General features: G+C 46.3%; 1 protein-coding gene across 3 annotated transcripts in view; it reads left to right on the top strand.

The window, feature by feature from the left end:
* Positions 1-16,486, top strand: part of LOC137438402 (pecanex-like protein 1) — a 224,450-nt gene that overhangs the window by 51,811 nt on the left and 156,153 nt on the right. For 2 of the 3 annotated variants that reach the window (XM_068133523.2, XM_078767011.1), the window contains exons 3-6: positions 1,154-1,280; positions 1,485-1,527; positions 1,703-3,664; positions 3,773-3,920. In XM_068133523.2, the coding sequence (XP_067989624.2) occupies positions 1,154-1,280; positions 1,485-1,527; positions 1,703-3,664; positions 3,773-3,920 (2,280 nt within the window). The remainder of the gene's footprint in view (positions 1-1,153; positions 1,281-1,484; positions 1,528-1,702; positions 3,665-3,772; positions 3,921-16,486) is intronic. The other variant, XM_068133529.2, reaches the window with a different exon arrangement.

Raw genomic sequence — 16,486 nt, 5'->3', positions numbered from 1 at the left:
TTCATTACCACGATAACTTGAGAATGGCTGAAGGGATCCAAGTCAAACGTAGTACAGGTGTGTATGATGATGATGGATGAACTGATTAGAATTTTGGGTCACTAGGTCAAAGGTCAGATATCTTTTATTAAAATCCTGTTACGGCATTAACTTGTGAACGAGTGATGGGATTTTGACCAAACTCGGGATAAGTATATATTATGATGCAAAGATGAACGGATTAGATTTCGGCATCAAGAGGTCGAAGTTCAGAATCGGTAATAGGTTTTTGATACTGCGTTAAGTTAAGAACGGCTCGAAGGAACTAAGTCAAACTTGGTACCAGTATATACGAGTATAATGATGCAAAGACAAACAGATTTTAATTATGGGGTGAAGAGATCAAAATGTCAGAGGTCCTTTTAGGTAAAAATTCTGTTACTGCTGTAACTAGTGAACCAGTGATTATGGGATTTTGACCAAACTGTGTACAAGTATATAGTATGATCAAAAGATGAACTCATTAGATTTTGACATCATAGGTGAAAGGTCAGAGGTTATGGCAGGTAAAATGTGATACTTGAAAACAGCTGCAGGGATTAAAATCATACTTGTTACAAGTATGATAAATTACAATAATTTGGGCGGAGGCGTCTTGGTCGACGTCGTGACGTCGAAGAGTGTCGTTCTCGGTTCCCTCTGAATTTTTTTTTTTTTTTTTGCCGGTGTGAGGAGGGGTAAGAAGGAGTACGTGTGGAGTGACTCATTTTTAAGGAGTGCGCTCATGCACTATCATGCTCGTCATTTTCTTTTGTCTCGAAGAGTTCTTGAATGTATTTGTGTAACTGCATTCCTGTGTTTAGAAAAACGTGTTAAAATCATGCACCTTGTATCTTTCATTTCACTTTTGAAAGCTAGTGAATATTAGTACAGGAAATCCCGTTTTTCACTTCCGCTTTGCATGGGCAGCCCCCTCTTTTTCCCCTTTTTCCACTTCCACTGCATGATGGAAGTCATTGCTTCAATGAGATATATCATTGTACTTTTGATTTCATTGGTAATTGATGATCATCAACATATTCCATTGAATAAGGTCACCGATTCACCTATAATTCAGTTTTTGTCTCAGTATTCTGCAATTAGAGTTTCTGAAATGCCTACTCTGATTCCACAGTGACCCCAGCAGAGAGAGCACGAGTGGGAGTGGTCGGAAGGTTGAAATGGTGGAGCTGCACCATGAGGGCATTCCACCTGCCCGCCATGATTCTTGCAGTTCATATGCTGGAAAGGATTCGCAGCAGGTACGGTGCCGCGAGTCGCACACGTGATGGGAATAATGTAGATTTGTGTGGACCAAATGGTGAAGGATTAAAACAGCAATCATTGTTTTGTGCCAACAAGATGTGAGACTTCGCATCCCTTGTATTGTGTTATTTTGCATATTTCAGCTTCCATCTTGGATCGTTTATCACTGTCCATGAGCAATCTCATAAATGTCTTTTCAGATTGACGGAAGTTTTTCTGCTGAGCCCATGGGCACTTCAAAAGGTAATAGTCCTCTTTGTTCTGGGAACGGCATGAATGGACAAATGGTGGTTTTTAGCATGCTTGCTTTTATGTTATTGGTCTTCTATTGCACATTCCACATTTTGAGTTATTACGTTGTAACTTAATTATTCCATTTGCTTGTTTTTATTGCCTGTCATTTCTCTTTTACATCCAGAGCCAGGCCTGAATGACAAACGGTCTTTACCAACTCCTCCATCATGTGACTTAGCTGGAATAAGTCGTGGCTCAAATTCTTCAAGCTCAGAAAAACACGCACCTCTTCCATCAGTCCTGCCTGTCAGTGAACCGCTATGTAAAACAGAAGGTGGGAAAGAGCAACAAACTACTGATGGGGAGTCATACAGCAGACATGCAGCTGGGCCTGTTGCTTGTTGCAAAGAGGGTGAAGCGCCCCGTGCTTCCTTGAGTGAGTTTCTTGATGCTCCGGGCCTTGAAGCTGTGGGTTCACCAGATTTGGACCGAGTAGGGGATCGAAGGGGTGTGTGTTCGTCCATCTCAGTTGAAGACTCTTTGACAGATGCAACCTGTGGCTTGGGAAGCATTCTGCTGTTCCCAGAAGATCTCACACAAACAGCTGGCCCAGAGTCCAGCCAGAGGATGGTGGAATCACTTGAGACATCTGACCCTCTCTTGTCCAATGTGCTTCCTTTTGCTGGCACATGCACTGAGGTCTTAGACCCCGATGCGGCTGCTGCCTTGGCAGCAGCAACAGCAGCTGCTGATAATACCAGCCAGGCAACTGATTGGTCTCACAGTCAAGGAGGAAGCAGTATAAAACACAATAGGAGGCAAAAGGAAAAGGATAGGACTCGGAGTAGTGAAATTGTGGCACGGTCTGGATCGGAGAGAGAAACTAATGCAAATCCACACTCTAACCGCATTTTGGCAGAGAAAAATATGCCATTTGAACAGCCAGCATGGCCGGATAGAGAGGATGTGGTAAGCTACAGGAGCAGACATCTGCCGAAGATGGGTTCTCCAGGCAATGCACGCCTAGCTGAGAGCAGCAGCTCGGAACCCGTGGTTGGTCGTGCTGGATGGAGCAGCAAAACTGATGTGAATGGAGGAAAAGCTGGCAGGGAGGAAGTGCAGGGTCCTGATGTTAGGCCAAAGGCAGCACATTTCTTACGCAGACCTCCATCATCTCATGCGGGACGGAAGCACAAGGCAAGGCGTCGACGAGGAGGCAGCTTTGATGTGGAGAGATTGAAGACACGAAATACAGGAGATTATGTAGCCGTGCTGAATGGTAGCACTACTAAAGGAGACAATAGAGGTGCTGACCGGGGTATTACTGCTATCTGTGGTAATAATGAATATTACGATGATGATTCCAGTGATCTCAGTTCTCCCTCTTCTGGAAACAGTTTATTTCATGACAGCAGTTATAACAGCACAAGCTCGCAATCGAGCCCTTCCGTGGACTCAGACTCTGGATTGTTCCCAGAACCAAAATTGAGAATACCAGGAAAGCAAGCTGCTTCTACGAAGGCACTTGCTGGGGCATGTAGTGGAAGTAGTAGAGCAAGTGTGCCAAAACTACCTGCTCGACGTCCTCCTTCTCATTCACTGTCACACCCTCCACGTCGAACGCCAAGCATGGCGAGTGCGAAGACGCATGCGCGTGTTTTAAGTATGGATACTGGTGGCAATGGGGTGGCGACAGGTGCTACAGCTGCTACAGCTGGACCACAGTTGGGTTGCTCTCCAGCGGGGGCCCCAGAAGAAGCAGAAAATCCCAATGACATTGCTCACGATGGAGAGTCATGTGGAAGCTTTGCGGACATCACTGATAATCTACCATCTAGTCGCCCACTCAACACTTCCAAATCTGGATTGGAAAAGAAGGATGGAGAGCCACTAGACGAGCAGTCGCTTTTAGGACGTGCACGCCTCTTGGAGCTGATGACAAGGAGCCAGCTGTCAGGTGCTGTGCCCTCAACATGGCGTGAGCTTGTCACGCGAAGCACCATTGCATCGTCATCAGGTCCAGGTGGTTGGCGGGAAGAGTTGGTGACACGTTCCCATTCTGGTTGGCTAGAGCTTGAGGAACAGGGAGCGGCAGGAGGATGTAAGCATCTCCGGGAAATCTCCAATTTGCTTTATCTTCTCCGAGGTTTGCCTTTTGTTGGGTTTTGCTGTATGTGTAGCATGATGATTTTTTTGGACCCCATCCAACTTTTGTTCCCTTACCCTTTTCCCCTCTTTTCCGTCATCACTGCAGTACCACAGTCGGCGAGTGAGGATGGCAACCGCCCGAGGAGACACAGCAGTGTGACGCGTGGCTCAGCCCGAAGGCAGGCGATCCGGAGGAGGCATCATGCCGGAAGTAACCCCACACCTCCAGCTTCTGTTCTTGGATCACCGCTTAGGTATTGTCTGAAGAGCATGATGCGCACTGTAAAGGGAAACTGAACTCAAACTAAAATCTGATAATTAATCTCATAATTATTCAATGAATTTCCCAGTAATTCCTGTGGAGGGTACTTGCCTCTCAGGTTCATGATTGGCTGTAAAAAATCAAGACATGGATGGCTGCCTCCACCGAAGTTACTGGAAGATTCACTGAAGTTGCACCTGCTGCATGATAAAGATTTTGAGTGGAATATTAAAAACAATTCATTTTCTGAAGTTCTTGTTTCGATTCTCTTGTAAGTTGTGGTATTCATTTAAGATCCTCAATTTTGTGTACAAGTGAATTTAGATTTCACCAAGTTTGGTACCTCCGCCATTGAAGGTGGATGGAGGTTATGTTTTCACCCATGTTTGTCTGTCTGTCTTTATGTGCAGGTTATCTCAAAAGGTTAGGAATGGATTCAGACGAAATTTGGTGGGCAGGTTAGGCATGTGACAAGGATGAATTGATTTGATTTTGGTGAAGATCTGTATCCGGATACGAGTTATTATTATTATTTTTAAAAAAGTGATTCTTCAGCATTGACGGGGCCAAAAATGATATACAGTATAGCACGATATCTCAAAAAGTTGTGGATGCATTTGGGTGAAACTTGGTGGATGAGTTGCTTAGGGGACAAGAACAAGTGATTCGATTTTGGTTAAGGACCGGATGCAGATCCGGCGTATCAGTGGGGTAGAAAATGTACTGTTCAGCCTGGCGGAGGTATGCGCTTTTCCAAGTGTCGTTCTAGTTTTTACATGTATTATTTTGTTGAACTCGAACTGCACTGGGGCGGGGGTGGGAGGGCTTAAAGCTTTAGCAAGTGAGCTACTGGATCAGGGATCTTTTTTGCAAGGGATGGGAAGGGGGTGGTTGGGGGTGGGGGAAGTGTGATGTAGCTACACTGCCCAGTGCCCATGCTAAAGACAGTGCCCATTCAGACATTTATTCATTACTAGCAAAAGTGTTGCCGGGTAACAATGAATTGCTTCCTGACGGGAATATGATGCACGCAATCTGGGTCCATCATCTAAAGCGAATTTAAAAAATAGATCACAGGTTCAGTGGACTCTGATGCAGTGGTGTGACACACTATCCCATGGAAGTTACACTCACAAACTGCTTACGAAGTACAAGGCTATGCTTCTGCAATTTAATAAACCATTCATGTAAGACAATGACATTCTTTTGCTCCTTCAGCTGTCGGTTTCGTTCAGTTTCAAACACACACACACACACACACACACACACACACACACACACACACACACACACACACACACACACACACTAACACACGTAACACACGTAACACACGTAACACACACTGTAACACAAACACACTGTAACACACACACACTGTAACACACACACACACTGTAACACACACACTGTAACACACACACACTGTAACACACACACACTGTAACACACACACACTGTAACACACACACTGTAACACACACACACACCAACACACACACACACACTGTAACACACACACACACTGTAACACACACACACACTCACACACTGTAACACACACACACACTGTAACACACACACACACTGTAACACACACACACACTGTAACACACACACTGTAACACACACACAGTAACACTGCGGTCCAAACACTGCGGTTCTTCTCTCAGCGGTCCATCGATTGCACTGCAATTACTTTGGTGCTCTGTTTTTGTCCCAGTCTTTCACCCCATACTTCCTTGCTTAAAATCTCAACTCAAAAAAATCTATTCATTCCAAAAAAAAATTCCATCTCATACAGTTCCTCTTTTCTACATTCGCGAAACTCTCCTGCACTCCACCCCTCCTTCAGCGTCCTCAAACATATTTTTGACTCGAAGGTCACAAGAAACTCATTTTGCAATAAATGTTCGTTTCCCATTAATCGTACACTTTCTAAAATCCAATCTCACCCCTCCCCTCCAAATCTTCCCCATCACCCCTTCCCTCCAAAACTTCCCCATCACCCCTCCCCTCCAAAACTTCCCCATCACCCCTCTCCTCCAAATCTACCCCCTTGCCCCTCCCCTCCAAATCTTCCCCATCACCCATCTCTTTCAAATATTGCCCCTCCCCTCCAAATCTTCCCCATCACCCATCCCTTTCAAATCTTCCCCCTGCCCCTCCCCTCCAAATCTTCCCCATCACCCCTTCCCTCCAAAACTTCCCCATCACCCCTCCCCTCCAGAACTTCCCCATCACCCCTCCCCTCCAAATCTACCCCCTTGCCCCTCCCCTCCAAAATCCTCCCCATCACCCATCTTTCAAATCTTCCCCCTTGCCCCTCCCCTCCAAATCTTCCCCATCACCCATCCCTTTCAAATCTACCCCCTTGCCACTCCCCTCCAAAATCCTTCCCATCACCCATCTTTCAAATCTTCCCCCTGCCGCTCCCCTCCAAATCTTCCCCATCACCCCTTCCCTCCTAAACTCCCCCCACACCCCTCCCCTCCGAGACTCTCCCTCGCTCCTCCCCTCCTAGACTCCCCTCTCACCCCTCCTCCTCAAAGCGTCCTCCCCGCTTCTTCCCCCTTCCAACTTTCACCTTCATCTCCCCCAACCTTCTGCCTCGCTCTTTCCCCGCCTCAAATAACACCTCATTGTGCCTCACCCAATCACCATCAAACCTTTTGTCCGCCCCATTCTTCCCTTTCTCCAAGCTATTCTGAAATCTCTGACACACCTTCAACAGCTCTCCCTACCACTTCCTCCTCTTCCACATCTTACCCTACCCCCCCCCCCCTGTTCTGTATCCGATGCTCCCCCTTCCTCTTCATTAACGGTAGAGACCTCAAACATCCGGGGCCTTCGCTCAAAGTTGACTGATCTCTCCATACAGGTTGCTTCTGACAAACCGGACATGATCTGCTTAACAGAAACTTTCCTCCTTCATGATGTCTCTGATTCCTTGGTATCTCTCCCAGGTTACTCCCTCCTCCGGTATGATAGACCTGAGCCTCGTCCTGGAGGTGGGGTTGCTATCTTTATAAAAAAAACTCTCTTCCTCACTCGCCCTGCACTGCCTTCTCTCCACCTCACCCCCAGGAATACCTTTGGCTACGGCTTCCCCTTCGCTCCCACCTTTTGTTAATATGTGTGTTGTACTGTCCACCAAACAGTGATGACTCCATCTACATCTCGCTGTCTGATAATATGGACCAACTCCTATCTACCCATCCGAACTCTCTCTTCCTCATATGTGGTTATTTCAATTGTCACCATGCCAGTTGGCTGGGTGTGGGTACCTCTCTCACCAGCCATGGCTCCTCAGCAAAGGACTTCTGCGACTCACTGGGACTGACACAATCTGTCAATTTCCCGACCCGGATCTCAGTCAACGGAGCATCTTCTCTTCTGGACTTGGTTATGACTAACTTCCCTGAAAATGTCTGCTGCTCTTCTTCTGCTCCAATCAGCTCATCTGATCATGTGCTTGTTAAAGTGGACATCTCTCTGACCATTCTCAGAGAGCCCCCTCAGCGTCGACGGGTCTTGCATTTCACTCAGGCCAACTGGCACGGTCTTCAAGCAGCCATCAATCATCTGGACTGGTCTCCCATCTCTACCTCCTCTGACATCAACTCATCCTGGGAATTCTTCCAAAGTAAATTGCTCTCTCTCATGCACAGATTTATCCCATCTCGTCTTCAGTTGTCATACCCTTCCTCCCGTCCATGGTACACGGAATCTTGTGGTGAGGCTGTTGCCCAGAAACAACTTGCTTTTCTCTCCTGGAAAGCAAATCCAACGGAAGGAAATCTCATTTCCTTTCACAAAGCCCGAAACAAGTGTGTGTCCACCCTCAGGAGAGCCAGGAAACAATATCTCTCCGTTCTCAAGACCGAACTCTCTTATCTGTCTCCTTCTTCCAAATCCTGGTGGCGTCTGGTCAAATCTGTTTCTGGTGTTTGTTCCCCCTCCATCCCCTCCCTCACCTCAAACGGCTACATGGCTGACTCCGCACGTGAAAAAGCTGAATGCCTCAACTCTGTGTTTGCCTCTAAATCTTGTGTCCCAAACCCATCCCTCTCTGTACCCACCGTACCCAGCTGCTCCTGGACTCTGTGTACTTTCCTCCTGACAAGGTGGAAAAGTTTCTGTCAACCCTCGACTCGGATTCTGCAACTGGACCTGACGGCATCAGCCCACGGGTCCTAAAATCCTGTACTTCCGCTCTTTCACTCCCTCTCTCTGTTCTCTTCACCCTCTCTTTTGCTCAAGGTCATCTTCCATGTGCTTGGAAATCTGCCAACATCACCGCTTTGCACAAAAAAGGTGCAAAAACAGATCCCAGCAACTACAGACCAATCAGCCTTCTCCCAATTATCAGAAAAGTCATGGAATCCATCATTGCTTCGGTTATGAAATCTTTCCTCTTCTCCAATGGCTTGATCTCTGATCATCAATTTGGTTTCAGACCTGGTCACTCTACTCTGGACATGCTGCTTCTGCTTTCTCAACAATGGATGGAGGTCCTCAATGCCAAACAGGAAATTAGAGCTGTCTCCCTTGACATATCATGTGCCTTCGATACGGTCTGGCACCCCGCTCTGCTCACCAAACTCTCCTCCTTTGGTATCCATGGAAATCTCCACGCATGGCTGGCGGACTTCCTCTCTCGTCGCGTAGTCAACGTGTGGCCCTGAATGGGTTTCTCTCATCTCCTCTTCCTGTTCAGGCTGGAGTTCCCCAAGGCAGTGTTCTGGGCCCTGTGCTTTTTCTGGTCTTCATCAATGATCTCTCTGACTCTCTTGAAAATCCTCTCTATCTCTTTGCTGATGACTCTACTCTCTGTCGCTCCATTCCTCATCCCTCAGATCGGCAGACTGCAGCCTCCTCACTCTCTGCAGACCTGGACAAAATCACAGACTGGGCAAACAAGTGGAACATGTCGTTCAATCCTGACAAATCTCACACTCTTACGATGTCTCTCCGAAAAGACCGACTGGACAACCCTCCCATCCACTTTCTGAATAATCCCCTCCAAGAAGTTCTGTCACTCAAGCTTTTGGGTCTCACTATCTGCCATGATCTTTCCTGGGAAAACCACATTTCAAATCTGGCTTCCAAAGCTAGTCGCCGACTGGGCATCCTCCGTCATGTGAAGTCCTTCTTTGGCACACCTGAGCTCCTCACCACATACAAGGCTTTCATCCGCAGCTCAATGGAATACTGCTCTCCCCTCTGGGCTGGTGCTCCTGCCTCACACCTAGCTCGTCTTCACGCTGTTGAAACCAAAGCATTCAGAATCATTGGAATCTCCCACGATGAAGCTAACTCCAAGGGCCTTTCACTCATTCACCGCAGGCAGGTTGGTGGTCTTTCCGTCTTCTACCGAGTCCTCTCTGGCCTTGCCCCCCCCCAGCTCTCTCTGGGCTCTGTCCCCCAAATATTCCTACAGGTCGCACAAGATCTGCCTGCAACCCTCTTATGGTTAAACTGCCAAAATCAAGACTCTCTGCTCACCTTCACTCCTTCATTCCTCTTTTCTCCCACCTCTGGAACAAACTCCCTCACTCTCTTCAATCCCACTCCACCCTCCAGGTCTTTAAAACAGCTGTTCACCACCATCTCTTATCTTCCCCCATCCAAAACCTTGATCTTTTTTACCCCCGCTAATTTCGGTCCCCTTGTGTTTTATACCTCTTCCCCCCCCCCCATCCCCTTCCCACGCCTCCTGCCCCTAAGCCCTCTCCCTCCCACACTTCTCCCTGCTCTCCAATGTTGTGGTTGTGTGCTTCCCCTTCTCTCCCCATCTTGTCTTCCGCTCCCTCTTTTTGTATATTTTGTTTGTCTGGTTGATTTGTTTGTGAAATAAATGTTAGCTCTTTCACGAGCCTCGATTCTGTATACAAACAAACAAAAAAACCACACACACACACACACACACACACACACACAGACACAGACACAGACACAGACACAGACACACACACACACACAGTAACACACACACACAGTAACACACACACACACAGTAACACACACACACAGTAACACACACACAGTAACACACACACAGTAATACACACACACACACACACACACACACACACACACACACACACACACACACACACACACACACACACACACACACACACACACAGTAACACACACACAGTAACACACACCCACTAACACACACCCACTAACACACACACACTAACACACACTAACACACACTAACACACACACACACTAACACACACACAGTAACACACACACAGTAACACACACACAGTAACACACACACAGTAACACACACACAGTAACACACACACACACACGCAGTAACACACGCAGTAACACACACACACACAGTAACACACACACACACACAGTAACGCACGCACACAGTAACGCACACACACAGTAACACACACACAGTAACACACACACACAGTAACACACACACACAGTAACACACACACACACAGTAACACACACACAGTAACACACACACAGTAACACACACACACACACACACACACACACACACACACACACACACACACACACACACACACACACTAACACACACAGTAACGCACACAGTAACACATACACACAGTAACACACACACACAGTAACACACACACACAGTAACACACACACACAGTAACACACACACACAGTAACACACACACACACACACACACACAGTAACACACACAGTAACACACACACACACACACACACACACACACACACACACACACACACACACACACACACACACACACACACACAGTAACACAGACATAGTTATACACATACACACACAGTAACACACACATAGTTATACACATACACACACAGTAACACACGGTATAGCGAGATTCGTATATTTATCACCGGCACCGATTTCATATATTGTAAAGCGAGATGCGTATATCTATCACTGGCACCGATCTCGAGAAGCGAGATGCGTATTTCTATCACCGGCACCGATCTCGAAAAGCGAGATGCGTATATCTATCATCGGCACCGATCTCGTATGGCGAGATGCGTATTTCTATCATCGGCACCGATCTCGTATGGCGAGATGCGTATTTCTATCATCGGCACCGATCTCGTATGGCGAGATGCGTATTTCTATCATCGGCACCGATCTCGTATGGCGAGAAGCGTATTTCTATCATCGGCACCGATCTCGTATGGCGAGATGCGTATTTCTATCATCGGCACCGATCTCGTATGGCGAGATGCGTATTTCTATCATCGGCACCGATCTCGTATGGCGAGATGCGTATTTCTATCATCGGCACCGATCTCGTATGGCGAGATGCGTATTTCTATCATCGGCACCGATCTCGTATGGCGAGATGCGTATATCTATCATCGGCACCGATCTCATATGGCGAGATGCGTATTTCTATCATCGGCACCGATCTCGTATGGCGAGATGCGTATTTCTATCATCGGCACCGATCTCGTATGGCAAGATGCGTATTTCTATCATCGGCACCGATCTCGTATGGCGAGATGCGTATTTCTATCATCGGCACCGATCTCGTATGGCGAGATGCGTATTTCTATCATCGGCACCGATCTCGTATGGCGAGATGCGTATATATATCATCGGCACCGATCTCGTATGGCGAGATGCGTATTTCTATCATCGGCACCGATCTCGTATGGCGAGATGCGTATTTCTATCATCGACACCGATCTCGTATGGCGAGATGCGTATTTCTATCATCGGCACCGATCTCGTATGGCGAGATGCGTATTTCTATCATCGGCACCGATCTCGTATGGCGAGATGCGTATTTCTATCATCGGCACCGATCTCGTATGGCGAGATGCGTATATCTATCATCGGCACCGATCTCGTATGGCGAGATGCGTATTTCTATCATCGGCACCGATCTCGTATGGCGAGATGCGTATTTCTATCATCGGCACCGATCTCGTATGGCGAGATGCGTATTTCTATCATCGGCACCGATCTCGTATGGCGAGATGCGTATTTCTATCATCGGCACCGATCTCGTATGGCAAGATGCGTATTTCTATCATCGGCACCGATCTCGTATGGCGAGATGCGTATTTCTATCATCGGCACCGATCTCGTATGGCGAGATGCGTATTTCTATCATCGGCACCGATCTCGTATGGCGAGATGCGTATTTCTATCATCGGCACCGATCTCGTATGGCGAGATGCGTATTTCTATCATCGGCACCGATCTCGTATGGCGAGATGCGTATTTCTATCATCGGCACCGATCTCGTATGGCGAGATGCGTATTTCTATCACCGGCACCGATCTCGAAAAGCGAGATGCGTTTTACCTGACAAAGTTAAATAAAAAATAACAAGACCAAAAGTCTCACAGTGGTGTAGCCAGGCTTGTAAAATATCATAAACCACAAACTCATATGATTAGCTTTTTTAACAGTCGCTAATGCTGTTTATAACATTAAAGAAAGAAATTTTGAGGAATCCCGATATCCATGAGGTAAGTTTTACTTACATAACTGAGCGAAGATCTACTGTAATCTATATACCCCACAAGGGTTGGAGGTATGCTCATTTACCAAGCAGCTAGCTAGCGCTTGCCAAGCCAGCCGTTCCTTAAGGGTTTTGAATGGAGTGCTTGCTCGAATGCTTTAACCACTTTTGTGTTTTTTTTGTATTCAAGATCGAGGCTCGTGAGAGAGCTAACATTAATCACACAAAAGTCAAACCGACACAAACCGACACATAAAACACAAAAGAAGGGGAGTTGAAGACAAGATGGGGAGAGAAGGGGGAAGGACACAAACACAACATTTGAGAGCATGGACATCGAGAGAACTGTGGGAGGGAGAGGGCTTGGTGGGAGGTGGGAGAGGTATAAAACATATGGACACTTGGCGATCTCTCCACAAGAAACTTGGTAAATGAATACACACCCAATGTTTTTGAGACCCGACCATAGAGAGACTAATCGATATACCCCAAAGAGGAATGACCTTTCCTGCCGCTCTCGAAGTGAGCTGGTGTTTACGCCGTAATGACATCATATACGTAATGACATAGCAGGACGGCTGGACACAAAACTGCCGCTGCTTTAATATATACACTCCCGGTCAAAAGTTTTAGAACACCTCAATTTTTCCAGTTTTTATTGAAATTTACGCAGTTTAATGTCTCAATGTACTCTGAAATTAAGCATAGAACAAATAAACAATTGGAGATAAAAAAGAAATCATAGAATCATTTTGTTTAACAAAATTTAATTTAAATTTTTGACTCGGCAAAGTAGCCACCTTTTGCAGATATAACCGCCAAACACACTCGTGGCATTCTTTCTACAATGGAAATCAAATATTTTTCGGGAAGTTCTTTCCAACACTGTTGCAGAAGTTCCCACAAATGTGTTGCACTCGTAGGTTGCTTTGCTTTCACCCTTCTGTCCAGTTCATCCCAAACCAGCTCGATGGCATTTAAGTCTGGAGAATGTGCTGGCCATTCCATGATTTGAAGCCTACCATCTTTTTCTTTTCCTCGAAGGTAGTTTTGACATAGCCTGGCGGTGTGTTTAGGGTCATTATCTTGCTGTAGGATGAACCCCTGACCAACTAGGCGTATACCAAAGGGTATTGCATGGCGCTGCAAAATGCTGTGGTAGCCCTTTTGGTTCAGGGTGCCAGTCACTCTGTGCAAGTCGCCGGCCCTGTGCTTTTTCTGGTCTTCATCAATGATCTCTCTGACTCTCTTGAAAATCCTCTGTATCTCTTTGCTGATGACTCTACTCTCTGTCGCTCCATTCTTCATCCCTCAGATCGGCAGTCTGCAGCCTCCTCACTCTCTGCAGACCTGGACAAAATCACAGACTGGGCATACAAGTGGAACATGTCTTTCAATCCTGACAAATCTCACTCTTACGATGTCTCTCCGAAAAGACCGACTGGACAACCCTCCCATCCACTTTCTGAATAATCCTCTCCAAGAAGTTCTGTCACTCAAGCTTTTGGGTCTCACTATCTGCCATGATCTTTCCTGGGAAAACCACATTTCAAATCTGGCCTCCAAAGCCAGTCGCCGACTGGGCATCCTCCGTCGTGCGAAGTCCTTCCTTGGCACACCTGAGCTCCTCACCACATACAAGGCTTTCATCCGCAGCTCAATGGAATACTGCTCTTCCCTCTGGGCTGGTGCTCCTGCCTCACACCTAGCTCGTCTTCACGCTGTTGAAACCAAACCGTTCAGAATCATTGGAATCTCCCGCGATGAAGCTAACTACAAGGGCCTCTCACTCACTCACCGCAGGCAGGTTGGTGGTCTTTCCGTCTTCTACCGACTCCTCTCTGGCCTTGCCCCCCCAGCTCTCTCTGGGCTCTGTCCAGCAAATATTCCTACAGGTCGCACAAGATCTGCCTGCAACCCTCTTATGGTTAAACTGCCAAAATCAAGACTCTCTGCTCACCTTCACTCCTTCATTCCTCTTTTCTCCTGCCTCTGGAACAAACTCCCTCACTCTCTTCAATCCCACTCCACCCTCCAGGTCTTTAAAACAGCTGATCACCACCATCTCTTATCTTCCCCCATCCAAAACCTTGATCTTTTCTATCCCCGCTAATTTCACCCCAATTCCACTTTTTTGAAATACCAACTTCTGTCCTGGAAGTCCTTGGCATCCTTGTGTTTTATACTTCTCCCAACCCCCCCCCCCCCCCCGTTCCCACGCCTCCTCCCCCCAAGCCCTCTCCCTCCCACACATCTCCCTGCTCTTAAATGTTGTGTGCTCTCAAGTGTTTGTGCGCTTCCCCTTCTCTTGTCTTCCGCTCCCTCTTTTTATATATTTTGTTTGTCTGGTTGATTTGTTTGTGAAGTAAATGTCAGCTCTTTCACGAGCCTCGATTCAGTATACAAAAAAAAAAAGACTGGATCCAGCAAAAGAGCCTCAGACCATCACGCTTCCTCCTCCATGTTTGACAGTTGGTGTCACACACTGAGGAACCATCCTTTCGCCTACTCGATGGTGTACAAAAACCCTGCGTGATGAACCAAATATTTCAAATTTTGATTCATCGGTCCATAAGACCTTCTTTCAATCTTCAGTAGTCCACTGGCGGTGCTTAATGGCCCAGGCAAGCCTCTTTTTCTTATTTTGCCATCTTAGCAATGGCTTTCTTACTGCCACTCAACCTGTCAAACCTGCAACTCGAAGTCTTCTCTTCATAGTTGAAATTGAGACTTGCTTACTTCGACCAGGGTTAAGCTGTGCTTGAAGCTGTTGTCCTGTGAGCCGCCTATCACGCAAGCTGTTGACTCTCAGAAACTTGTCTTCTGGTTCTGTTGTGGCTTTGGTTCTGCCAGACCTCTTCCTGTCAGAGTTTCCTCCAGTTTCCAATATACCACTTCCTGCAGTGCAATATTGTCCAAATAATGTTTTAGAGGGTGTAATAACAGTCTGTTCCAATACTGCTTTTATACAGACGGGGTTTGTAATCAAGTAATCAGCCGAGGTTGGGACACCTGTAGGAATTGTTTGCATCAAATTTCAAGGCTTAATTTACTTACATTGCTGCAGAACAGCTGTAAGTTGTTAACCCATTACTTGTTCCCTGAAGAAGGCCTTTTTTTTTTGCAATATAACTGCAATTTACATTATTTTGCTGTTTTTGCCAACCTAAACTTTTTCTTTAACCTGAGCAGTTTACTGCTTACCTTTGTACCATTTCAGGTTATTCACTGGACATTAAACTGTGTAAATTTCAATAAAAACTAGAAAAATTGAGGTGTTCTAAAACTTTTGACCGGTGGTGTATAAGATATATATTTAACCTCCAGTAACGTTGCAGTCACTACAAAGGGATTAGTGTTACGATTAGATTTACTGTAATAATATTACGTTATTATTACGAAAATTACATTATTTTTCAAAAACTGAGGTGAATTCCTTACTTCCAAGGTTACACTGCTTCAATCCATCAACTTTCCATTCATGACATTGGGATTAAAGTATTATGGTTATATTTACTTTAATAATATTATTATTATTATGAAAACGATACTACTGAAACGATACCACTGTATTAAGAAACCTGGGTTTAATTTGTACGAAGTGGAGGGTGAGTCATAACGCCTCAGGCCTATACATACCGTATTGTTGGAAGAGACGTAATGCCGATGCTTTCGATATTTGATGGTCATTTTAACAATCGGTTTGTTTGTGTTTCACACTGAATGAAAAACGTCAAGGTAGAGCATGGCGATTGTGATATATGACAGGTTCGACAATATGTTCGGCATGAACGGCATGTGAATCAAAATGGCGGTGCATGGAGAGTCAGCTGCAGCACCGCCGTAATGACATCAGATGTAATCACATCACCCTGTCATGTGACCAGATGCTCAGCTCTGATTGGTATACGTTTGAGGGGACATAGAAACATACATACATACATACAGACGGACAAACACTGTTCTAGACGGCTCTGCCCGATGGGCTGCGCCGTAAAAATAAATCTTAACCGAACCAATTATGCCGCGTAGGCAACCATCCATTTCGTCAACCATT

The sequence above is a fragment of the Myxine glutinosa genome, chromosome 1, assembly GCF_964187855.1.
Source record: "Myxine glutinosa chromosome 1, kmMyxGlut1.1, whole genome shotgun sequence".
Classification (NCBI taxonomy): domain Eukaryota; kingdom Metazoa; phylum Chordata; class Myxini; order Myxiniformes; family Myxinidae; genus Myxine; species Myxine glutinosa.
The sequence above is the reverse complement of the archived record's forward strand: the minus strand, read 5'-3'. Positions and strand labels throughout refer to the sequence as shown.